Source organism: Daktulosphaira vitifoliae, unplaced genomic scaffold (genome assembly GCF_025091365.1).
Source record: "Daktulosphaira vitifoliae isolate Bord-2020 unplaced genomic scaffold, ASM2509136v1 Scaffold_5, whole genome shotgun sequence".
NCBI classification, from domain to species: domain Eukaryota; kingdom Metazoa; phylum Arthropoda; class Insecta; order Hemiptera; family Phylloxeridae; genus Daktulosphaira; species Daktulosphaira vitifoliae.
In genome coordinates, this window is record NW_026099576.1 from 30,565,313 (window position 1) to 30,592,610 (window position 27,298).

The 27,298-nt window shown below is 27.3% G+C and overlaps 2 protein-coding genes across 3 annotated transcripts in view; one reads left to right on the forward strand and one right to left on the reverse strand.

Annotated features, from left to right (window-relative positions):
* Nucleotides 1-5,259, forward strand: LOC126907477 (zinc finger CCCH domain-containing protein 18). Of its 2 annotated transcripts, XM_050688796.1 has the most exons (15): nt 1-282; nt 641-691; nt 952-1,374; nt 1,457-1,794; nt 1,858-1,984; nt 2,046-2,135; nt 2,209-2,375; nt 3,360-3,671; nt 3,750-3,917; nt 4,081-4,220; nt 4,282-4,408; nt 4,473-4,698; nt 4,754-4,826; nt 4,897-4,976; nt 5,043-5,259. In XM_050688796.1, exons 3-15 carry the CDS (start codon nt 976-978, stop codon nt 5,139-5,141), a joined length of 2,346 nt encoding a protein of 781 aa, XP_050544753.1. In that variant the 5' UTR covers nt 1-282; nt 641-691; nt 952-975; the 3' UTR covers nt 5,142-5,259. The 2 variants fall into 2 exon arrangements, with proteins under 2 accessions (XP_050544753.1, XP_050544752.1); XM_050688795.1 differs by lacking the exon at nt 641-691 and having other exon boundaries at nt 5-282.
* LOC126907485 (heparan sulfate 2-O-sulfotransferase pipe) overlaps nt 4,704-27,298 on the reverse strand; it is a 24,846-nt gene continuing 2,251 nt past the window's right edge. Inside the window, exons 2-9 of the mRNA XM_050688812.1 lie at nt 25,828-25,949; nt 16,156-16,208; nt 12,215-12,406; nt 6,927-7,006; nt 6,682-6,838; nt 6,463-6,587; nt 6,248-6,402; nt 4,704-6,192 (exon numbers count right to left, since the gene is read on the reverse strand). Of these exons, the coding sequence (XP_050544769.1) occupies nt 6,035-6,192; nt 6,248-6,402; nt 6,463-6,587; nt 6,682-6,838; nt 6,927-7,006; nt 12,215-12,406; nt 16,156-16,208; nt 25,828-25,949 (1,042 nt within the window). The 3' untranslated portion in view covers nt 4,704-6,034. The remainder of the gene's footprint in view (nt 6,193-6,247; nt 6,403-6,462; nt 6,588-6,681; nt 6,839-6,926; nt 7,007-12,214; nt 12,407-16,155; nt 16,209-25,827; nt 25,950-27,298) is intronic.

The window sequence follows — 27,298 nt, forward strand, 5'->3', positions numbered from 1 at the left end:
TACGGTACATTTTTGTGCTTGTCCCCTCCATAATCATACACTGACACACCGCCATTTTGATTATTGTTTTTATTATGATATGTATGTTTTCGGCATTTTCTTTGGCTGTTTGGTCGGTGATTTGATCAAGTCGTCCTTATAAATAAATATTAGCAAAACATAAATATTAAAATCGGGGATGACAGTTGAATTACCATCTACCAAAGACTGCCAATTCATGTGATTTATTTTAAGTAGAGGAGTATTTGCGTTTGTCCACAGCAGGGCTCATAGAATTTTAAGGTAATATGCTTATATATGTTAATTTAATTGTACAAAAATTCATAATATATACTAATCGTGTACACTACAGTTGTGTAAGACACGCGAATAGCATGTTTTTTAATGATTATTTTTTAATATCTTATGCATTTTATTATCTTCTTTCTCTTAATCAGTTTTCAGCGAACTTTAATAAGACTTAAGTAAATATATTTGCTGGAAGTTCTTTTGGTTGTATCGATATCCGAGTAGTTTTTTTTTTAAATTTATAAAGTTGATTGTGTCGTGTTAAATCAATAGTATATTGATATCGCTAATTGCTTTTCTTCCGTAACTTTGTAATAATTATTAAAACGGTCATGTATTTTACAATAAACAGTGCGTTCCCGTTTAATATTATGGCACTTCGAAATGTTGGCCGCAACAGAAGGTAAGATCAAAAAAAATCCGCCATGTTTAGACTTTGCCTATTTCGGGATTAATTGTTATGCTTCTATGAAATATATTTTGTATTAATTAATTACATTAAATTTATTTAAGTAACTTTTTAATAAAAAATAACTTAAAAAAAAAAATTCTAAATTTATTTTTGTTATTACTTATTAAACTTTTTTTTTTTAGTAAATTTTCAATAAAATATTATTTATATTTAAATAATTTTGCATAAGTATATGATATTTTTTTATTTAGAATCTGTGCATTTAGTTTGCACCAATGGAATCTGAAAATTCTTCAAATTCAGATGATTCACAATCCAATTCTAGTCGTTCTGCATCTCCAGAAACCGAAATCAGAGAACAATCTATTAGCCGTTCACCAACACCTTCCAGTCATAATTCTACTCCTCAAAGTCCAATTGCTGATGGAGCATGTAGTCCCAAACAACAAAATCAGTCTAATAGTCCGAGTTCTGTCTCAAGTTCTTCAAGTCATGCATCATCTGTTGCTGAATCAGCAACAGATGAAGCATCACAAGCATCATCGAAAAGTTCTTCAAGAAGTAGAGAATCTGATAAAGATAAAAAACCTCCAGTTAATTATGCTGAAGATTTATCAGATGTGTCTGATGAAGATTCTATGGACAATATAAACAGTGAAGAAAATATCACCCCAGTATGTTTAATTTAATACTATATCTTATTTCATTATTTATCTGAAAATCATTTAAATTGTACTCAATTATTTTTATTTTCAGAAAAGCAATAAAGAGTGGAATTTTAATCGTAATAAAAATTTTAAAGACGACGCTATACCTGTTAATGGTCATGATAGTATGGATGCCAAAATTGAACCTATTACTGTGAACGATTCTGAAGAACCACTTGATTTTGAAGCAGAAGAAGGTGAAGATGGAGAATGTGATGGACTCAAACCGGCTAAAGAAGATGTTAAAGCTGAAGAAGAAAAACTACCAGAAGAATTAGAAGAAGGTGAAGTTTCTGATGAAGGTGAACATCGTCCTGAAGAAACTGAACCAAGACCAATTTGTCGTTTTTATTCCAGAGGACAATGTACATGGGGTGCGAGCTGTCGGTGAGTAATATGCTGGTAAAAATATATTGGCATAAATGAATCTATCTAGATTGGTGTATCTAGATTTTTGCATCCTGGTGTTACTGACAAAGGAAATTATTCAATGTTTGAAATGGTTCGACCAATACCACCACCAGGCGGCTTACCATTTTTTCCACCTGATCCCTATCGACCTCATGAACGTCCTTTGGTAATTTCTTAATAATTTATAAAAAAAAAATTTTATTTTAAAATTAAAATTTTTATTTTAGATTCCTGGAATACCCTTGGTTCCTGTTAAAAAAGAAGATGTTCCTCCTGTAGAATCTGCATGGGAAAGAGGATTACGTCAGGCTAAAGAGGTATATTTAGTATTTTATTCATTATTATTAAAAATTAGTTACTGAGTTGCTAAATTTTTTTTTATTTTTTTAGATTTTGAAAAAATCTAATAAGAAAAAAGAAACAGACATAGATTTTGAAGAAAAAAAAATGAATTTGACATCTAATCAAGAAGAAGTAGAAAAAGAAAATGATTATTATGCCCAACGTCCTTCTAGCCCTGCTGTAGCACCTGCAATAAGTCCTCCTCTTGAAAGATTGTACGTAAAAAATTGAAAAATTTATCTATTCGTTATTATTTGATTCTTGGTTGAGCCTAAAGTATGGAAATGTAAAAGGATTTTAAAATGGTTAGAGAATTTCATTATTTACCTGGATTTTTTAAAAATCGATTAATTCTATCATATATATAAATTGTTATTTGAGTTAATTTTCAACATTTTTGAAAGCTAAGTTCCATTTGTTGCACTTTAACAAATAACAAAAAAAAACATTAGGGTGATTAATGAAATCACACACCCCTAAAAATTATACAAGCATTCTTTTAACTTAAGCCGCTCAATTTCTCTTAAATATTTAGTTAAGAACAGCAAAAAGAAATTCAGATTTAATTTGATATATTCCATCTCTTATCTAATAAATAAAGTTAATATCTCTATAAGACATAAGGAATGGACCTAAAAATGAATTAAAATTGATAAATGCAGATACATATGTATCTAACAAAATCAAAAAACAAATAATCCAAAAAATTATTATTTTAAGAGAAATTAAGAGGCTAGTGTTAAAAGAATCACTGTGTATCTACACTCCTTAAGTTAGGTATTTTTTTAAAAACTGACTGGAAAATTCAAGAAATTTGTCAATTTATTAATTTGTGACAAGCATGATGCTCAATTTTATCTATAAAACTTCCAATTTTTTAAATTTATAGATATTAGAACTGAACTATCAAATTAAATAATCGTATCTAGTTTTTATATATAGTTGGTATCTTCAGTAAGTAGCGTACGCATATTTTTTTTATAATGGGGAATATATAACAAATTTTTTGAATTGTATATTCACTGTGTAACTATTTTTGATGAAAGAGATTTTGATCTATATATTAGAATGATATAATTAATATGATAAAATTACCCTTCTCATTTTATAGAATTTAGCACTAATCTCATAATATTTTATGTTTGAATTTATGAGCAATTATTTTAATTTATAATTCGTTTATGTTTTTATTAAATTAGTAAATCAGATTTAGAAGCTCGCCATCATCGTGGCCCTCTTCCTGATGCGTATGTGGAAGATTTCATTCCTCCGCATGTAGATTTTTATCATCATCGTCCAGAATATTGGCCTCCACATCATGGACGACCCTTACCCCATTTTCCTGGGCACCCTATGGATTTCCATGCTGCTCCTCGAAGAAATCCATATTATCCATATCCTCCACCGGATCCTTATTACCATCCTGGTTTAAAACCTCATCATCGAGGTTTACCTCCCAAGTATCCTCCTAATCGAGAAGTTATTGTTCAAAGAACTGAAAAGTCTTATAGGTATTTGCGACGCATACTAGATTTTCAAATTTTAACTTATTTGAATATTTTTTTAATTAAACTAAATCTACTGTTTAGTCCTCAACCATCTGGACATAGAAATAGAAGAGATAGATCATCTAGCCGACCTCATAGAGGAGATGATTGGGCTGATCCTTGGATGAGATCAAAATCACCTGGTGGTCGTTCAAAATTGAGAGGAAGAAAAAAGTCATATTCTTCTCATTCTTCATTTTCATCTTCTAGGTAATGTAATTAATACATTTTTAAAATATTAGCGAACATTTTTTAGTTATTCTATATTTTAAGACATAAGAAATTTATGATTTGACTTACATAAGTTAAACATTTACATAATAATATAATTTATTTAGGTTTACTTTTTTAAATTTCAATATTTTACTTATAGATCTAGTAGTAGTTCAAGTGCCTCAAGCTACAGTTCTCGTAGTCGATCTAGGGCCAGATCAAATTCAATGTCAAAATTGAAAAAAAAACAACCAGCACCTTTTAAAACTTCACCAGGCAGAAAATCTCTTAGAAAACCAGGTAAATAATTAATATTTGTTCGATTAATTTTTATTAAAAAATAATCAAACATTTTATATAGAGAGAAATTTATCGCCTGAAGCATTTGATAAAAAGTTAATTAGTCGATCCATGAATCCTCCTATGCCAACAAACCGATGGTCTGTTTCACCTACTCATTCGGGTCCAATCATGCCTCCTATTCAAAGGTATTATTATTTTAGTCATTTTTTATATACGATTACACTGTACAATGATATTTATTAATATTAGAGGGCGTCAAATGCCAATGCCACCCAGATTTGCAAACAAAGGTGGGGCTAAATCACCTTCCAGTACTCATACTTCATCTTCATCATCATCAAGTAATGAATCTGGTTCTGGCTCTGGCTCTTCAGAATCATCTGAGTCAAGTGATTCAGAATCCTCTTCAGAGGGAAGTGGAACTCATAGGCAAATAAGGAAACGAGACCAAGAAGCAAAAAAGGAACTTTTAAAAGTAAAATTTATCACTTAGCTTTATTTTATTTCATTCATTAAAAATATATTTTTAGGCACAAAAATCACAAATTAAATTAAACTTAAAGAAAAAAATGGCTGCACCTGCTATACCTCCAGTTAAAAAAGGTAATACTGTATATTTTTATAAACAATTGTAATAATATTTATTAGTTGGTATTTATAATATATTTTCTAGAAAAATCAATTATTCAAGGTAAAAAGCGTGCAATAGAAGCAGATCATGATGATGCTTTCAAAAATTTATCTCCTCCTCGGGTAATTTTCTTATATAATTTATAACTAATTATTTATTAAATTCAACTAAACTTTAAAATTTTATAGAAAAAAGGTGCAGTACCTTCAAGACGTGAAGAGTTATTAAAACAGCTAAAAGCTGTTGAAGATGCGATAGCCCGAAAAAAATCTAAAGTTGTAATGTAAATAATTTATTTTATTTTAATTATATCATTTTATTATGTTGACTTAATAATTTTTAAATTATTATGTATATAGTGATAAGTATGCTAGTATTTAAAAATAAATGGATTTTATCATGTAATCAGAACAGAAAATTTGAAATTTTTAACTTAAAAGCTGTAGTATTTTTTGTGAGAATCTTTGAAATATAAATTATATATTTATTTATGTTAAAAGAGAGTAATTACACAATAAATGTTATTGGTTTAAGTCAGACCTGCATTCCTATGCTTATCAAATATATGTGAAGTATTATAATTCTTAAGTGTATTAATTTGTATCTTCAAATATTAATTAAGCTAATATAAATAAATTTGGCTTATAATAACATACTTAAGTTTATGTAATACAATATCTATTACTAAAAATGGTTAGAACATATGCTTAATTTATTTTGCACTTTAAAAATATTTTAATCTTTATAAAGTTAATTAGACATTAAAGTTTAATAAGTAAAGGTCAAAAAACCTTTAATGGTTGAAAATTTAAACCATCTTTGAAATTATATGTTTTTATTATCTACATACTATGTCCTAATTCTTTAACAAATCATTTTTAACATGAAAAGTACATAGATTTGAGGAACTGTTTGTCTTGTTGATATGTTATATTTTTGCTGTCTTGTAAAAAAATGATCAAATTGTAATTTATTTTTTTAAACAGTAATTTTAATTTAAGAAACTGAAAAATTTTAATAACAGAACTATTAAACAAAATATCATGCTTCTCTTTTTTTTTTTATTTGAAGAAAAGTTTTCAAATCTTAAAGTGGTATTAAAAAAAAAAAATTAAATAAAAGAAGAATAAATTAGTTATATTTTACATGACAGCAATGTTATAATAAAAACTTAAGTTTGCTATAAATTTAATGCTAGTCTTTGCTTGTATAATCTTTGCCTGCAGAATTGGTAGAATTCAATTTCTCTGGTAAAATTTTTTCTAACCATGTCTTTAATAGCTTCACTGACTTGTGGTTTAAATGCATTGTGATTAATTTTATGCAGACCCATATCGCCTGTGAATTTTTAGGTTATAATTATTATTGCAACATATTTAAAAAAAAAATTTACCATAATAAACTTGAGATGCTCCTTTAAAAAAATTTGGAATGTAGTGTTCAAATACTGTAAGAGTAACATTGAAATCTTCTAGTACACCAACTACTGCATAATGTTTTTCAACTGATTGCTTAGCTCTCTCTAGTGCTCCTTCTGAATTAAATGGCCTAAATATTCATAAATTATACAAAAACTTGAATTTCATAAGGAATACTAAAAATTATTACGTGCATTCCTCATCATGACCACAAAAAAACATTGTTTGTCGTCTATGATCACTGATACCTTCTCTCTTTTCTCCTTGTGTATATGTGCATTCTCTATCTCCTCGAAGGACACACGTTTCAAAGTCCTATATAAAAAAGGTGTATATATATATAATATTACAGTTCATTAGTTTACAAAAAATTATATTTTTATATATTATATGTATATATATATATTACTTTTTTAAGCCAATTAGGGTCTGGTAGTGGTGTATCTGGAAATGCATGTTTCCTTTCTACATAATACCACGGTGCTCTTATATAATAATACCAAGAAATGACTCTTTCAACAGGATCTCTTACTAGATTAATATATATTGGTTCTGGTAAGTAAAACCTTAATAAATTATAATAAAGTAAAATTAATTATTATAATACAAATATTAAAATTAATAGTAAAGGTAATTATGTATTTAATAGATTACTTTGTAAAGTTTAAGAATGAGATGTGTTTTATAAAAACTGATGGTGTGTCGTACTTGGTTACCATGGAAGCTACTCTCAACTGTAACAAGCATTGATAACCAATTATAGTATATTATAAAAAATAATGTTTCATTTTTAAAATGACCTTACACATTATTTACGTGACATATTAATTTTTATACAAAAATGATTAAAATAATAAAAACGAAATGTTGATTCCAAATAATAAGTCTAATTAACATTTTTGCGAAGGTTACCATGTGATAATATGAATTTTTACAACATTAATAATACCTGATAAACTAATTATCCAATCAACTGCCTTAACATTTAACAAATTAATTAGCTAACTAAAATGTGAGGAAAAAGAAGAAGTTAGTTAGCTAACTAATTAGAAACTAAAGATTTTATATATTGAACTAATAAATCTTTTATTTATTTAACTAATTATTTACTAATTTATCAATGGTCAATAATATTTTGATGGGCATATTTTGATGCTAAGTTAATTGTCACAAGCTCTTCGCGAGATAGCATTACGTAGTTAAGTTTCGTATAAATATAATTGAAGGGTTCTATGCAAAAACAAGGTAACTTATTTTTTTCAAAATCATATTTTGACGGTCCAAAATAAATATTACAAACAATTGAACGAAAAATAAATTATTTTAATAAAATATTATGTTTTATTACTTGGTTTTTGTACAGATACAATCAATGTGAGTCGTTAAAATATGCCATGTTAAACATTTGTCTAAAAATAGGATATATTAAAACTGTTCGTCCTTTATTGGAGTTTGTTTCTGTGTGTAATACAAAATCAAATTTATGTAGTAAGAAAATGAAAAAATGTAAGCTGACTATTTAGTTACAGTCAAATGGGCCAAATTGAGGCAAACATAAACATCTAATATCATTTAAATCGCATCAATCTACAGTACTAGTATTGTTAAGAAACAAAATGTTAGTTGATAAAAATAAGTAATGAAAACTAAATTATTTTACAACCATAGTTAAATCGCCGTCTCAAGTTGGTTCTTTCTACGATATTGAAATCACTCAATTATTCAAAAGGCGTAATTCGAAAATTTTTGTGAAAATTTTGAAAGATTTAACGGAAGTGATATTTTATTTATTTTGTTATATCAAAATTGATTGAAAGTTACGTTATTTTGAAAATTAAGTTAGTAATCTTTGTTATGCGGAATAAAAACAAAAATCTGAGCATATAACTTTACTAGGCCAAGTTCTAGCAATGCTAGTGTAATCTTTACACGAAACAATACGCCCGATTTTTCTGATCCTCGTTCTTAAAATAGGATTTTGAAGTTTGAAACATAGATTAAAATCTAATAGCTTTGAGTACTGTAAAAAAATTAGCCTTAAATGTTGAACTAATTTTAAATGGGAGAATTACAAAGTTATCATTTTTGTTACTGACTGACACTTCCTGTTTAAGTAGAAACGTGAAATTTGGTACAAATGTAATTCTTATATTGTAAGTAAAGAGAAAACCTAAAAATTGTTATTTTTATTTTTTTCATAATCGACGGTTTTACAAGCAGGAGCGTCAGAACAGACATTCATTCGTTTGTTTTTTTAGAAGCTCATAAAAAATAGATATTTTTAGCTGTTGTTAATAAAAAATAATTATATTCCCAATATAAAACTAACTGTGAAAAGGGACCAAAAGTTCCAATCTCCTGACCTCAAAAAAGCCCACCTATCAAAGTAATGACATCGACATTGTTCCCAAGTTTGCTCTTTTTTTAGAATTATAAATTTCATTACTATTTTTATGAGCAGCCACTTTATTTGTATTGTATAACACTTGATCAGTTTCTGATCAAGTACTTTCTCAGTTAACTAATTTAAAAATCACGTGTTTTTTTTTCAATTAGGCAAATAAGACGAAAATATTGCTTACGCTCTTGTAGGGCGTAAGCAATATTTTGTAGTGTTGTAATTAATTGCATAAACTTACTTTACAGAGCCATTGGCTATTATATATAGAAAATGTGACAGGTCGATCACCCCATGTCCATGTAACTTTTAAATATTCCAGTAAAAAGTATTTAGAACGCTATAGATACGGTTATTATCATAAAAATTTACATAATATTATTAATAAAATAATGTATTATATAAAAAAAATGTCTATACTATTTTAAAATATCGAGAAAAATCATTTGAGCGCATTCAGTTAAAATTTTGGAACTGCTAAAACTTTTGTGAATGACATAGTTGGTCTATTTTCTTAGGATTCATCACAAAATTAGTAAAAAAATAGGAATGTTTATTTATAACTTAAAAACATTTAGAACCTTCTAATATGCTCTCTAACTGTATTATTCTACGATTTTTATTTGTAATTTTTGTCCTCTCTTTTCTTCCTAAAGTTTTTAGCTTCGATGCGAAGCTGAGAAGGTATTGGTTTTACTATGATGTGTTTTTTTTTTTTTTTGGCTGTTATCAGCTCTCACCGAACTGATTTCTTTCAACGATACGTCAAAAGATCACAAATCGTATCTAGTCGAAGACATTATACTTAAAAATTGAACAAATTTCCCTTGTTTCTCGTAAATGGGGAAAACTACCAAAAAAATTATAAATTTAAAAATCGCTAATTTTCGAAATTTTTTCAATTTTTTTTACTTAAAACTGCCATAATTTCTTCAAAAATGAACAAATCAATATAATTTTTTTTTGTAGATGCATGATGTCTTTACCTATCATTTGGTATATTTTTTTTATAAATCTGACTTTTTACCTGCCTACAGGGGGGGATTCAAAATGACAACTTTTTCACAAAAAATTAACTTTTTCAACTTAAATTTTGAAAGTGTTCCGGAAAGTCTGACACTTTTATATATATCTTAAATTAAAGCTAATATAGTATACTTTATCATGGAAAAAAAAAATTTCGGACTTTATTTTATCTTCAAGGTGAAAATAGCTACCAAATGCTATTTTTGTGTGAAAATTCTGGATTTTATTTTTTACATTTTTAACTTAATAATGCTATAACTTATTGAAAAGTGTATGGATCAACACAATTTTTTATGAGAAATAATATTATTTAATAATCCCTTTTTCATTCGACATACTTTATCTTAATCAGGATATTAATAAGGAAATAGTAGATCATGTAGCTCTTGGAATAATCCACCAATTTTTTAAAATTAAACACTATCTAAAGATGTGCATCAAAGCGTTTTTTATGATAGTGATTTTAATCACTGTCAGAAATCATTATACTTGATCCAACTATGCCACATCACCACTGTACCTTGACCCCCCTGTGCTGGGTTTTTTACTTTAAAATGCTATAACTTTTATTAACTATAGTGAACTCATGAATATTAATTCCATATTTAATCATAATTATAGTTTTACACAGATATACATCAGTATTCATAATTGTATAATAATATGATATTCATATGTTAAGTTTATTTTACATTTTTTTCAAAGAAATATTCTTCTTCATCTTCTTCGACTTAATCCCAACTACTTGGGGTTGGCCTTATTCAAAGAACTATGAAACTAAAATTATTTACTACCATAGATACTCCTTATAACTGTTTATGGATACTAACTTAATTCATACCAAATGTATACAATAAACATTATTCGATTATGCTTAAAAAAATTAATTATTTGCAATGCACTTAACTGTAAATTTAAAAAGGATAGCTATGCAAAGTAAATTATTGACAACTATAAAAATAAATAAGTGAAGAAAGAATATAGTAAATGCCAAAGGTGTAAATCAAATAGCCCGTCTTATTTATTTGAACAATGCAATTTAAATAAAATTAGTGTTTAATAAAATTGTTTTTTATTTTAAAGTAATTCTAGTTTTTACTTTCGGATAGATAAAATCCGAATAGGATTATAAAATAAAAATTTTAAGATTGTGTTTGTAGCTTATCCTTGTTATCTATTACACGACTTTCTATTTTAAGTTAAAATTTTTTAGATAAATAATTGCAAAAATTTTATCTATATCTAAAGCTTACTTAATAAATATCAGGCCTTTGTATAAAATAGTAATAATATAAAGTTGTATTACAAACTATTAAAAAACATTTTTGTAATAGTTTTTTCTGGTTTTGTGGTATACAGGTTTTACTATAAATTAATAAATGTATGCTGTATATCGTGACTTGGTCATATTTCTATATAGCTGTAAAACTCATAAGATGAACCACTCTTGCAGTGGCTTTATTAATAACTGTACATAATGTATTTATTTCACTTCATCGTTATCCAATCTTCATAATTCATAAATATATCCGGTTTACAAATCAGCAACAATTTTTTATTTCTAAACACAATTGCATTTTATATTGAAAATTCCGAACTTATCAAAAAGTCAAGTCAAGTATCAAACTTCAATTTCAATTTACATTTATTAAAATTTTCCTCATTTGCAATGGATATTTTTTTTATATTAGCGTATTATTATTAATGAAAACATTAAAAATTGAGTAATAAAAATTTACTAACCCTCGATAATGCATGAAAATATTTTTATCATTAACTGTGTAACCTTAAAATATATGTTATTACGATAGTCAATCATTAATTACGAATTTGAAGAAAATTTGATTATTATGAATATTTGACATTCCATCTACTAAGATACATACGTTTAATTTCAGTTGTATTATTTATTCTACGAAATTGTTCAATTTAATTTATTGAATTTTCAAGTATTTTTTATACATTTTAAGTACAAAAAATACTGTTAAAATAGGCTTTTCTGTATACAGAACAGTCTACTTATAAACAACAGTTTTAGTACGTAGCTCACAACTTACAAAACGTGAAAATCTATTGCATACTTGAAATCAATAAATAGATTTCAAATACATATTTGTTGATCTATTTGTAAATTTATTTTAGATCATTCATATAGGTTTTTTTGAATGCAAATGGAAGTTATAAATGTATTTTAGATGCTAAAAAATGTTTTCGTTTAAAAAAAAAAATATTTATACGTGGTTGATGTATAGAAAAAAATTAAACATACAGATTACTTTCATAAATATAGAAGAAAAGACAATCTCTTAGTTTATGTTGGACTCTTTAATTTTTTGACCGGTAAAATTGAGATTGCAAAAATTAATTAAAACCTAATTAGTTTTGTATGTATGTTGAAATAAAAACAATGTCGTGTTCCAGTTTAATAAATGATGTCTTTGGTTGTCGATATCATTAACACATCATTATGAATTATTCTTTGATAATAAAGTTATTGTTTCATCATTAAGCATTTTACCTGTTCAGATTCGGCTAAACGAATTGTTTCAACTCTTTGTACTTGGTCTTGATAGAAAACAAAATTATTTCTCAAAGACAAAAGTCTCAATATTTCCATAAACGTCTGACTTCCTACTTTAGGGACTCGATTAAAAAATATCAGTTCCTTTTTGGCACGTCCAGTGTTATTTAGCAAATCTACTTCCAACTTCTAAACAAAATAATAGTAATAATATTAATATTAAAATAATAATAGTATTAATAACAACGGGACACTATTAAAACCAAAATAAGGGCGTGTCTTTGACAAATATCCCATTTTTCCTACCCTATTTCTGGCACTCTTGAGTACAATGTTGTTTAATAAGCTATGGAACATCTTCCAAAAATGTTTTTACGTTAATAAAAAAAAAAAAACTGATTACTATTAACTTTAAAAAAATGTATAGTGTGAGTATTCGTAAAAATTAATTGTTTTAAATTAAACTTGCTAACTAATTTTGTATTAATATTTTAGTGACAGTGTAAATATATGAATAGATTTGTGGAGTCAGTGAATTTAGTTTGTGATATCAGTAGAGCAATAGTTTCGCTACCATTATGGAATTTCAACACAGTACATTANTAGTTTGTGATATCAGTAGAGCAATAGTTTCGCTACCATTATGGAATTTCAACACAGTACATTATACTATAGGTTCATATAAAGAAAAAAGGGAAATTATTTATGTTATTATTTGAAATATTTTTTAAAGTGGAGAGAAAATACAATCAACATCCACAAAAATGTTATTTTAATTGCGTCTATAATTTACATCTGTCATTTTCATTTAAATTAAATTAAATTAAATTTTTTATTCAATTAATAAAGAATTACAGCTATTATATTAAGAATTTACAATAGAACACTCATTTATTTCATCAACAAAGATCAGATAAGTTTATTCAACCTAGCGAATCTTCGATTATGTATTGATTTCAATCAAAACATATTCGGGCGTTATTTGAAAAGACATTTTTACATCTATTTTTTAATAAAAGTGTATTAAGTTATAGCAATAACTGACTTTTTTTAGATGTTAGCGAATTTTTTTATGGTCATTTTAGTTAATTAAAAGAAGTAACTTTTACAATTAAATCATGATTTATTATTTACAGATTGTCAAAACAAATTTTTGAAAGAAATATAAGACATATTCAATCTTTTGATACAGAAATAATATACTATTTCTACTTCTATTACTATTCCTACTAAACAGTAATTTAAATTAGATTCATAAAAATAAAAAATTATTTTTTTCCAGAAAAATACATAAGAGAGGCCTATTTTATTTTTTCCTGTAGATATTCCTAATATTTTTCATAATTGAATAGTTTATATATATATATTATTATTCATAAATGATGAATAAAAATTTAAGACATTCTAATAAAATAATTTTTACTTAAAATAATATTTTAAATAAAAATTATTTTAATAAAATTTAAGATAATAAAATGTGTTTCCATAATATGTTGTTTAATTAAAGAGGTGATTTCGAGGAGCTTCGATGCGAAGCTGAGAAGGTATTAATTTTACCATGATGTATTTTTTTTTGTGTATGTTGCCACTTTTTCTCAGCTCTCACTGGACCGATTTCTTTCAACAATACGTCAAAAGATCACAAATCGTATCTAGTTGAAGACATTACCCTTAAAAATTGAAAAATTTTCTCTCGTTCCCGCACATGGGGGAAATCTTTAAAAAAATTACAATTTTTAAAATCGGTTAATTTTGTCATTTTTTTCACTTTTTTTTCTTAAAACTTCCATAACTTTTTCAACAAATCAACATAATTTTTTTTTTATATCAAAACCTTAGATATTTTTCTTTTATTTAATATCATTTTTTTGAAATATAACACTTAACCTGCTCACAGCGGGGGATTTAAAATAGTAACTTTTTTACAAAAAGTAACTTTTCAACTTAACTTTTGAAAATGTTCCGGAAATACTGTGTTCTTTAAACATATATCAAATCAAAGGTTATATCATGTACTCTTCTTCTTTTTCTTCCTCGCCTTAATCCCAACTACTTGGGTTCGGCCACCCTTATCCTAAACTTCCACTTGACACGATCTCCCACATCATTTACACTCAAATCAGCTGTCCTCAAATCGCATTCAATAATATCCCTCCATCTGTTTGTTGGTCATCCTCTACCTCTTCTTCCTTCATCATTCATTTCTATAACTGTTCTTACAGCTTCCGATTCTTCTCTCCTCATAATATGACCAAACCATCTAAGTCTATTTTCTCTCATCTTATCAACGATTGACGCTACACCTATACTCCCTCTTATATGCTCGTTCCTTATTCTATCTTTTCTAGTCACTCCACTCATCCATTTAAGCATTCTCATCTCTGCTACACTCATTCTCTGCTCTACTTTCTTATCAACCGCCCAACTCTCTGAACCATACATCATTGCTGGCCTTATTACAGTCTTGTAGAATTTACCTTTCAGCCTCATTGGAATTCTTTTATTGCATAAGACGCCAGACGCTTCTCTCCACTTCAACCACCCGCACTTAATCCTGTGTCTTACATTCTCGTCAATACCACCACTCTTTTGCACAACTTACCCTAAATACTTAAAACTCTCCACCTCTCCAAAAACGTCCCCGCCTATTGTCACTGACCTCCTCATTTCATCTACCTTGTGTTCTCCTTTGTCAAACTTGTACTCTATATACTCAAAGGTTATGTCATGTACTACGAAATGAAAAAAAAAAATTGTCCCGACACTTTATCGTCTATGAGTAAATTGCCAACGAAATTAAACAAAAAATATAATATTTGCAAAAAAAAACAGCTCCTATCTTGATTTTAACAAAAACAAAATAATATTTTTTTATATTGAAATCTTAGGTAATTTCCTTTCATTTGATATAATATTTTTTGAAAATCTAACACTTATTTTACTAACAGGGGGGTATTTAAAATAGCAACTTTTTTACAAAAACTTACTTTTTCAACTTAACTTCTGAAATTTTCCGGAAATATTCACAGTTTTATTTAATCTTAAATTAAAGCTTATATTATATACTTTACTAAAAAAAAAAAAAAAAAAATTCGAAATATACATTTTATTCTTGGTAAAAATGGCTACCGTATTCAAAAATATGCTATTTTTGTGTTAAAATTCTGAGTTTAATTTAATTAACATAGAATAAAGTTCATAAGACATAAGAAATTAAACTTATTAAAATTTGTTTACTTTTTTAAAGTCAAAAAGTAATTTTTAAATTTTAATTAGCTTAAATTGCTAATTTTATCATGAGATAAGAGCAACGAACAGTTGCCGAATCGGTAACACTTGTGTTTTTCACGATTAGGGTACGAGGTTCGAATCCACCCGTGTCAATTAGTATTTTGAATTTTTTTTGAGTTAGAAAAAAATTTTCAAATCATTTGATTTTTATCTCATTTAGATTCAATAACTTCAATAAATATCAAGAATCCCATCACTATAGTCTCCCCTATTAATTCATTTTTTTTTTATTTATTATAAACTTTAAAGGACGAAATAAAGAAGGTTAAAAATTATTACTTTTAACATATTAAAAATCAATATCAATGATAATTTGAAAACGATTCAATATAACAATTATATAGTATATAATTTTATATTTTATTTTTGAATCTAAGAATTACTAGTCTGGATATAATTAAGGAAATAGTTGATGTTGCTTTTGTAATTATCCACAAATTTTTTAAAACTAAACACTATCTACAGATTTGCATCGATGCGTTTCTTATGATAGTGATTTTAATCACTGTTAGATTAAATCTATACTCGACTCAACTATGCCACGTCCCCACTGTGATGGTTTTTTTTTTTTTTTGTTTTAGATGTCTTTTCTGAGCATCATCGATATATTGTTTCATTGTTTGTCAAGATTATTGATAAAATCTTACTTCGTCGTGTATGAAGTTTTCAACATCAATTTCTAAGCCAGACGCTGAATTCCCTAAAAAAATAAAATTAATTAATTCTAATGGTAAATTATACTAAACAATTTATTACGAATTACAACAACAAATTTATGTTTTTCAATAAGTTGCGTTTAGCCAAACAATTGAAAAAAATACATGAATTTCGATGTCACACCGATAATAAGTTCATTTCAGCGTTCCGTTACTATCATAGGAATTTTACAATTAAAGTATACACTATATAATTCTTAAGAAACCGTAAAATATACAGTGTCGCCGAGCATATCAAAGTGCTTATAAAAACCAAATGGAATGAAGCCACATATCAATGCAATTACAATAACAAATCGTTATTTTTTTTTTGTCGTCTAACAATTGCATATTACTTTTTGGTCGTATTTCACATTTAATTTTACAAAATATATAATATGTTGTTTGCAATGTTCCATTACGATGGTTCACGTACTACTTAAAAAAACTATTGCATCGTTTAAATCATTGTGTTTTTCCACATAGTCGGTCACTAAATAAAAACAAATTACAAAATCAATGTAAATTGACTATCGCCAATTTTATATACCTTTAATTAATTGTAACTTTAATTAAATCTTTTAACGTGATATTAATATGTTTGCAATATTTATAACAGAAATTAAAACATATATTACGATTTTTATTTTTAGAAAAGAAAAAACTGAGGAAGGTCGTGGCATTCATACTAGTCTAGATTCTTCAATTAAATTTTTCCATGTATATTTTTGTAGTAAATGGTATACAATATGTTTTTAATTAAGTGAATTGTATACAAAAGTTTCATATAACACAATATTAACAATACTTATGAATGTATTAACTAAATATAATTTGTATGGTTTAATTTTACATTTATAATTATTATTTTATACATGTTTATTTTGGCCGACCCCAAGTAGTTGGGATTAAGGCGAGGAAGAAGAAGAAAATACATGTTTATTTGCATAGATTTTTTATGATAATTTATTTTTTATAGAGAGCATATTCTGCAAGATTTATGAAAATTGTTTTTTCAAATACTGCATAATTAGTTTTTTGACATTTCATGATCATATTGGTAAGCATAAATTTTCCTATTAATTATATATTTTTTAATAAAACATTTTTTTACTACAATCTTTTATTATTTGTTTAGTTTGTTTTATTATATGAACTGATAAAAAAAAGTCTGAATCTAAATCTCAATACATTTGAAAAGACTGGTTTACTGTAGGTTTTGTGTTAAATACTAACATGTTTTTGGTATTTACTAAAATAAATTGTAAAATATTAGGGAGAGTTTTTATTTTTATAAACTTTTTTATGATCTTTAGTTAAAATATTCTATGATCAAACTTTTTTTTAGTAATTTGTCTAAAATAATAACAATTATTTTTATGTTGCAACCCATACGTACTAAGCAGTACCATAGACTGATTTTCTTTTTTGTCAACAAAATAAATTAGGACGTGTTTAATATAAGGTAGGCAAAATTAACCAAATAATAACGAGATTCAAAATGACATGAAATTTGAAAAGTTGATTTGCTCGAGAATTATTATGTAATGTAATAATAATGAATTCTAAAATTACCCGGGAACTTTCTTATTGGTACAATTCAGTATATATTAAATCGAAAAAAAAATATGATTAAATATTTTATTACGGCCAATTCAAATAAAATTTGTGATCCAAGAGTTTTTAACAGTAATCGTTTTTAATGTGAACAATTAGGTAAATAATAATTTATTTTCAATTAAAAAGTAAAAGCAATTGAAATGTTTTTTTACTCGTGGCCTACATCCTGAGTTTTTCATCAGCACAAATGATTATATTACTTTACATAATGAATGTAAAATTTCACAAAATCTAACGAATGGTTTTGTACAAAAAATAAAATAGTTATATTCAACTCGCAAATAATAACTAATGAGTGCTTATCTTCGCATAACTTTTTAATGTGCAATTCGTTGTAGTTATTTATTATTCTCGCATCTTTTTTATTTTTATTAATAGGAAGCTAACAATTGAATTCAGTTTTTTGTAAACGTACTCACGCAAGAAATGTGAATTCAGATTATTATTATAAGAGCATCTATTGTTCAGGTACAAATGGAATATTTTGAAAATTTCTATTCAAAATCTATTAGAAATGTGAGGTCATGAGAATCTGTAAGTTCACTGATAGAATATAAATATAATTTATTAAGATATGAGATAATTTACATTGACGCATTTTCTATCTTAATGTCATTTATTAAAGTTATGTTCATATTTTTTAATAAATTAAATAGTAGTAAAAATAAATGAATAAAATACTGATGATTTGTATTAACATAACAAAAAAAAAAAACTATACAAAAAAAATTAAAATTGTTCATAGAATATAATATATTCTATATAAGGATATTATCCTTTCTTTTTAAATTGAAAATCTAAATACATTTGTGGTACCATCATTATTATTTGGTTTTATTTTGTAGAACATTTATATCGTGAATACAGTTAATTATAAAAAGAAGTGTTATAACGTTTTATGTTGAATCAATTATAATTAATTAACGATTATATAATTTAAATAACGTTGTAATAATTGTGTCGCAATAAAAAAACATATTTACTAATTATAATATGGTTGCATTACTTATAACTATTCATATTTCAGGAAAGGTATGAGATGATTCTTATATCTTTCCCAAAAGATAAGATAAGAGCTTTACTCGTCTACTTAAAATTAAAAATACAATGATTCTGTGTTAATTTTTTCTTAAAAATTTGTATATCTGGTTGGGTAAAATTCAAATCAGGAACTGATTAATAAATGCTTGTTTACGTGTGTAGATACATACGTAAAATCATTATTTCTAAACACGTCGAATTGATTTTTCATTTGATTTTTCTAGTGAACACACTTAAAAAATAAATAGTGACCCATTGAATACACAAACGAACAATCGACATCGATGTGTATCGAAATGATGCCAACGACTTTTATAATAAAATTTACATTAACGTGTGCACTGTATTGTACAGCTTGTGTGTTACTGTAGAGAACCGGTCGCGGTGTACAGCTGTTGTGTTAATTTGCATGCGTTTGTTTGTAAACGGTGAAATCACAGCCTATTAATAGATTTACTAAAATGGCGTACTTTTGATCAAACGGGTATAGTTTTCCGTATAAAACCAAGTGGAATGAACTAAGCGTGTACTCATTCAATTCTTGCATTTACCGTATTAATATGTGCTAAAATAATTACATCATACTCAGCAGAAACAATAACGATATTATAGTACGCTACATAATTCTTGACCAGTAAAGACACTCGATTGTGAAATTTCAACATTTTATATCTGTCATTTTACAAGAACAAAGCTGAAATCAATGCGCTAGAGGTTCTGTTTGTGAAATATTTAGAAGCAACTTTGACTCCATTGTATCCGCTTGCGCGTATTATAATGATAAATTGTAGTTTCATCTAATCTGATTTCGAACAGATCCGTAAACCGACAAATTGCGTAATTCAACCTTATGCTAATATTATTAAGTTCTCCTCTGTTCATTACCGTGCACAGGCAAATGCTTGTACTTGTACACCGTCTAGACCGTGTATTGTCAGACTTGACAGCATAATAGTCTCAGTGGTTATAATCTTGACGTCAAATTCTGAGTACACACCACTTGCTTTCGTGTGGTAGTCATAGAGGTGTAAGAACCTCTATGGCGCACGGGACTTGATTCAATTTGAGTAAAACAAACGATGAGCAAAGATAGAAAAAACGTTAATTCACTTTCAAATGTAAACTACGTGTTCATGAAGAGTGTATAATCATTTTATTTTAATTATCGCAATAATTTCGCAACGACTATTGTCTAGACTCGGCAAAATACATCGAGTTCAATTCTTGTATTGTTGTTTTAACGTGTTCGTCTAGCTTTTGGTTGAATTCCAATATCCCCTTTAAGAGCTTATAGAAAAAATAAAAAAAACAATTAGCTATCACATAATAAACGCTCAAATGTGCTTAAACCTTAGTATTTCCACATGTTTTTATTTAACAAATTTAATAACATCTACTACTATTGCTTTACTAATTTACTAGGTTATTTTATCTACTTTTAGATTTTTTAATGTTTTGATTAAGCTAATTAATACATATATATTCGTTTTAAAATTAATTACTTTATTTAGATAATTTGGAATTACGCATTCGCTTTCCTTCTGCACGCTCTACGATTAAATTTTACAATTATACGGTCGGTGAGTGTGTTTAATAATTTTAATGTTGGTATTTTTTAAAGATGTTCTGGCGTTTTTGCTAAGTTTAACGTACATATTAAGTGAATGAGTGTCACCCAGAAATCTGACGAACTAGAATAGCATTACCATAAAGATTCAAGATGATACGAGTTATTAAATACCGCATATTATATTTCTTTGAGACTCGTTTCAAACGTATTTTTTTCTAAACAAACATAAATGTACAAATGAGAAGGCTCGATGAACTAGAAATATTGCAAGCGACCAACAAGTCGTACGGTAAAAGTTGTGGTAACGTACAAATTAAAGCTCTTTTAAAAAGTGATATGATCTTTGGGTCGAAAGTGTATTCTAAGACTCGCGCTATTATGGGTTAAATTTATCGCGTTTTTAATTTGTAATTATTCATGTAGGATTTCCAGTTTAACTTTCGTGTGTATTTTTCACCTAGTGAATCTGGTAGAAATTATTGCATGCGAATTGTTTAACGCAATTGTGAAAGACCAGTTAAATTTTCACATGGTAGTTGGTCACATGAGACGCTATGGAAATGTGTGATTGATTTTCAGTATCTAATTATGAACCGGTATATTGTACATGAATGTAAAAATAAATGTCACTTTAAAAGAAAATCGCATAAGTTGTGCTATCGGATTGATGGCACTAAAGGTACTTGCTAGTAGTGTTTTATGCATCGTTAGTAATAGCAGTGGGTAGCTGATGTTAAATAAGATTTTAACGGTATACGCGTATTACAATATAGTATAATCTAAAATCTGCTAAACATAACAATGTTGTCATATTATAGGAAGATATTTTTATTATGCATCGATTAGTAGCAGAACGAGAACTACGGTGGATTATTATATTACATATTGGGCATTCGAGCGTATAAATGCAATCGGATACAAGTGTATGTGCAGTACGGAAACACTATTTTCTTCTTACGCAGCGATATTAATGCAAATGAGCTTCGACGCTATACATGGGTAATTACACTGAAGCATTGTTCGCCGTAGTTTAGTTTTGTTTCAGGAGAAATTTTCTCGGATACCAGCAGAGAGAACAATTGGACGCACTAGTAAAACAATTTCCGAAATGATGGTGGAAAAAAACAAACGTCGGAGTTAATTAAACGTGAACGGTGAGTATATATATATATATCACTATGGATCGGAATCCGTTATGGGACATCAGAAGTTTGATGTGCTACACCGCCAATCAACCGTAAATGTACATTTTTAATACTAATATCCAAAAGCATACATATCATGAAGTGCACCAAGCAGATAACTGGACTCGGGGCAAAGTTAGGAACCCGCGCAGTGTCGAAGGTGATAGGGTCATTGACAAGGTCCATCCACTTTCACTCGAGATCAATGGTTTTTGTCAAAAAATTATTATTATTCTGTTATTCGGTCTTTTTCCGATAAGATTCGCGTGACCGACTCAGAGTTAAGTACGACCGTTCCTAATAAGAATAGATGAGATGAGTATTTATATATATATATAAATTTTCGTTTTCCAATTATACTTGGCAGTGGCGGATAACGTGATCACAACTGCTTTCACAAAGCGTACTTCTGGAAAGATGTAAAAAAACCGAATAAATAGTATAATCGTCTCTTCACCCACATTATTTACCAAAAAGGAAGTCATAGAGCGATCGAACAATTCCAGAATTCTCTTTTAATTGTTTAAAAAGTATTTTCGGTGCAATTTATAACTTCCGCAAAACGTCATATATTTAGGCAGTGTGAATTTACTTTCGTCAATAATGTTTAGCAAGTGTCACACAATAATTTAAATAGAGAAAAAGACTATTCTACGAGTTGGGTTCAGTAGTAGTGTAGAATAGTTCAATTATTATTCGCAGCGCGTGTCCCTTATAGATAATCGTGACTCGGTAATATTAAAAGTATTGACGAGTCTTCTGAAGCGATTGTAATAGAAAACACGAACAGTTCTTTTGAATGTCAAAAATTATATCTATAGTATTTATTTATGTTGGATAATCACTGGAGTATCTATTAATATTGTTCCGACAACATAATGTGTCCAATTATTTACAATGAATTAAATGATAGCGAAAGGCATTATTTTGTTGCCAATCATTATTGTTCTTTCTTATTAAATTATTCAAACGTCTCTCAGTTTGTGTCCAATTTTTTCACTTTGACTTTTATACTGCTCATTGACCGTAATAAACACAGTAAGTACTACTTAATAAGTAGTATGCAATGAAAATTATAGTCCATCTGTCTACGAGAATCTATTTTTAGAAGTAGACATCAATGTCTGGTTCTAATCGAGTCAGATACTAGGAAAAAATAATGAGGGTTTCATGGAATTTGATTTAAAGAGTCTATTATTTTGTCCATTTAAGCCCTAATCGGTAAATTTAGTAAAAATTTGAAGATGTTTGTTTATATTTTTATGATGTTATTTAAGTTTATGATCATTATACTTTTATTATAAATAATAATTAAATTGAAGAGTCCATTGCAGTAACCGGATATTTCCAGTTTTTTTCGAAATTCGCTTTTTTTTCTTTTGATAATAATTTTTTCAACCGTTTGGTGTAATCAATAGGTACATCTTTCTGCTAGAAGAACTTAATATTGTAAACTAAAGATACCTAATACTAGTATAGTTTAGTACTAAAATAATTTATTCTCCAAAAAATGTCAAAAAGTGATTATAGCCGGTTATTGCACTGGACCCCTTAACTTGTGTAGATCACCCTAATTTTAAAATCTAGAACATTAATTTTGCAATTATCAATTTAATTATCGTGGTTTTTATGCGAACATTGTGTAGGTATTCATAAAATTGTTTTAATTTAATATAATTATTATTATTGTGAATATATTTAACAATACGTTTACTTTTAAAATTATAAATGAAAAGTTTTTTGAAATAAAATCAATTTTTAAAGGATATATTAGATGTTTTCTTGATGGGTATTTATTACAACGAGTTGGTAAGATTGTTACAACATTTTGTTTATCGTTAAATCAAAAATTATGCATGGACTTTAATTAGATTATTTGTTAAGGTGATTTATAGAAAAAATAATTTTGAATAAATTTTAAGAATTAGATTCAGCTAAGAATAGTTAAGCTTCTAAATTAATCATTTTAACAGAATACAAAAGATTTTCCAAAAATATAAAAACTATATACTCCCCAGTATTTAAAAATCAGTAAGTAACTGTAAATTAAACAAAAGTCTACAACATGAAAATTAAGCCGTATTAGCTAAACTGTCATTTAATTTTAAAGAAAAATAATGAGTCAAGGTAGTGTGAATATTTTTTTCTTAGGAAACTGGTCGTCACAATGTTGTTTGGGTAAAATCAGCGGCGGGCTTGTTATTAGAATAGAAGATGCTTTAGTATATTCTTATGCAAATAAATGTTACAACTAGCTATTAAAACCATTCATGTATATATCACTGTGGAAAATAAACAAGCACATAAACCAACATCGTAAAATATTTCATCCGAGTTGGTTACTATGTATTAAAAGTATTTTATAATTTTCATATTATTAAATCACTTATTTTTGACGACGGCAAGGAGAAAGTATAGCGCGTACGGATGATTTGTATTTTATTTTTAATTTCAGATTTTAAATGGGCAGAGTAAAAAAAAAATTTTTAATTTTTTAATAATGAAAATGGTCGTGTCTCGTTTAAATCTAGGTCATGGGTTTAATGCCAGTTTCGCGCGTCTTAAAATGAACATTTTAAATGTATTTATTTATTTGTTGCGTTAGTCTTGTGTGTTAAAACAACGCGATCATTATGACACAGACTGTGGTCCAGTGCAGTGGCGGCGAAACAAAAACGGTCATCTTTTGTCAGGTCGTCGGTACGTGAACGAGTTGCTTAATGCTTGTCGGCCAGTACATCAAGTAAAAAATCGTGCGGAATTGGTCAACATCGCGTCCTTATTTCTTAGATCCCATTCTTTGAGTGAAACAGGACGAAAGTCATTTAGATTACATCCGTATATACGAGAAATGATATAAAAATTGATTTACTTAATAGAGTAAAGCTATAATGGCCTTAGTCTTGGTCGCATGCACATGATGAGTGATAAAGTCTGACCGGATAACATGAAAGTTGTTTTAATCGAACCGCTAAAACCATTCCGAATTGATCACGCGTGGGAGTTTAAAAAAAATATATTGGTGTCTTAATTTTCATTGACTAGTCTGAAATAATTATTAAGATGCCGCAATCAAGTATCTATGTATAGATTATGTGTACTGATCATTGGTGCGTACGTGTACCGTTTAAAACATAACTGGCCATGATCGTTAAAATATTAATTAAGTTAACATTATGTTTTCAAACAACTGTTATGGCTTAACATTTAGACGAGAACAATTCTTATTTAAGAAAATACCGTTTTTGGCATGCAGGTAATAAACATTGATTAAGTGTATACGTCAAGAGTAAAAAAAGAAAGATATAATTTAGGCGTGTTGTGTTCAAAAAGAAAAAGTAAGAATCTGCACTTAAAAATATTTCGAGATTTATAGAAAAGTTTTTTCATATTTTTCTGTTGACACGATCATTTAACTCATTAGAGGTAAACCTTTTTAAAATTTAAATGTATTCTAAGAAAGTTTTGCGATCGTGTTTGTGTCAGTAAACAATCAGCGTAACTGATATCAGACAATAAGTCTCATATTAGATCGCACTTCGAAACATATTTTTACATGAACTTAAAATTTACAGTTAGGAACTAATTCTAGTGATTATTGTACAAGGTAAATCTACAAAAAAAACTTCACCTTACGATAACACTATTGTTTAAATTTTTATAAACTTGTAAGCAGGTACACCCAGAGAAAAATCTCGATCTATATAATAAATTCATTGTTCAATTTGATAAATATATCATTACTATTGAATCAATGATATATTTATCAATATGATATTTTTTTTTCTTGTCTTGAACAATAATTATTTATAAGAATAGTTATTTTGTTCGTATTAATAAAACATTATCATAAACCCTTGATAAAATTTCTCTTTCAATTTTGATTGAGGTTTTTTTTTGGGTGTAGATAACTGTATTTATTGGAAAACTTTTAATTGAATTAAAACTTATTTTATCGTGTAATTTGTTATTTTTATTAAATTTATACTAATTAAATTCACAATAAATTAGTATTATTATTATTATTTTGTTATTTTAATTACTTTTGAACATTACTTATTTTTGTACTTTCTACAAGATTATAATTGACCAAAAATATATTCTATATTTTTTTTATTCTTTGACGTTGAATATTTTTTAATGATATAAATGTATTCGGATACGTTATTAAGATGTCGATTTTAATGTATTATAGTTTTCTTATCATACCTGAAGACGAGGCCGAATTGGAAACCGATTGCAGTGTTCTAAGTCTTGTGTGAAGTTCCCTGGTGTGTAAGAATAAAAACAAAGTTGAAGAAATGGCCATGAGTGCCAAGAGTTCACTCGTCCTAAAAAAGTAAATTCATTATTAATTATATTGATTATAATAGACTTTATTGTTATACAATGGGCTTATAAAGCTCTATTATGAAATATAGATGACACTATGATAAGTAGTCAAGTTGTTGCTAATATAATTTGTAACGATTACGAAGTTCCTTGTCAACAACAACATTTTGAAACTATTAATGTTTAAACGCATTTTTCAAGTCTTTAGGCTTTGATTATAATAAATGATTGAAAAGAAGATCGCAATCTGTATAATTTAGCATAACGTCGCTGTCATTTGAATAAAAAAACGAAGTGGGTCTACAAAGCGTCAAGAATATATTTTATTATTCAAAGTAATCAAAACATAACTCAGACCTCTATGAAAAATATTATATCTCGGCACAGATTTTGTACATGACAATATTCAGAGTAATTAATCTACATTAATGGTCTGTGAAGTGTTATTTGAAACATTATAACAGAATATAAAGCAAATTCTACTACTATTAAGCTGAATACAAGTAATTTAATTTCGTACGCATCTTTTGTCTATCATTAATTGCATTATAATTTCTCAGTTTATTCTTTATCATTTAAAGCCAACAATATTCTAATAGTCATACTCATATTACAATGCAACAGTGTATTTAATTGAGATTGTGATAGTTATGCTATTATTAATAATGGTGTTGCATAATTTTTATACTAGTTTTATAATATATATTTAAGATATCCAGCCCAAGGGGGTTCATCCATCTGGTTTATTAGAAAAATGTACATAATATGTAAGAAAGCCTAAAGAAATACAAGAAAGTTAACAATTCTTGCGGAATAAACATTTCTCTCTTTCCGTTAAAAAAATGAAAACCGATTGAATTGTGGATTGTAGGCGTATAAACATTACATTTTATTCCTAAATTATCGGGTCGGTAATCGGTCAAACAAAGTGTTAGTTGTTGTCATATTAAATAAACAAGTAAAATTGTATAGGTGTTATTACTATAGTAATTTACGACGCGATAATAATAGGATTAATATTATTAGCATCAAAATTTTTGGAAACTAAGAAACATTATACATCTAAACTCGTAAGGTTAAATGTTGATGATAGCAGTTGATTGTATTCACCTTTCATTATTCATTATTCAATTTTTTCCCTTTTTTTGCACATCATTTATCATTACATTTTTGTACATTATATTTTACTAATAGAAAGTAAAATCGCGTTTATAAGAATCATTTATCTCCGAATCACATTTGTATATTTACAAGTAATGGAATTGTGGTTTCATTGTTTTTTAGTTTTAGTTTGGCAGTTGTTAGTAAATCCTTAGACCACGTTTGTAGAATACAAAATATTTGGTAA

Coding starts and splice junctions, on each gene's coding strand:
- LOC126907477 (XM_050688796.1), top strand. CDS start 976: ATGGAATCTGAAAATTCTTCAAATTCAGATGATTCACAATCCAATTCT. Junction 1,375..1,456: donor GTGAAGAAAATATCACCCCA/GTATGTTTAATT, acceptor TTTTATTTTCAG/AAAAGCAATAAAGAGTGGAA. Junction 4,409..4,472: donor ATCATGCCTCCTATTCAAAG/GTATTATTATTT, acceptor TATTAATATTAG/AGGGCGTCAAATGCCAATGC.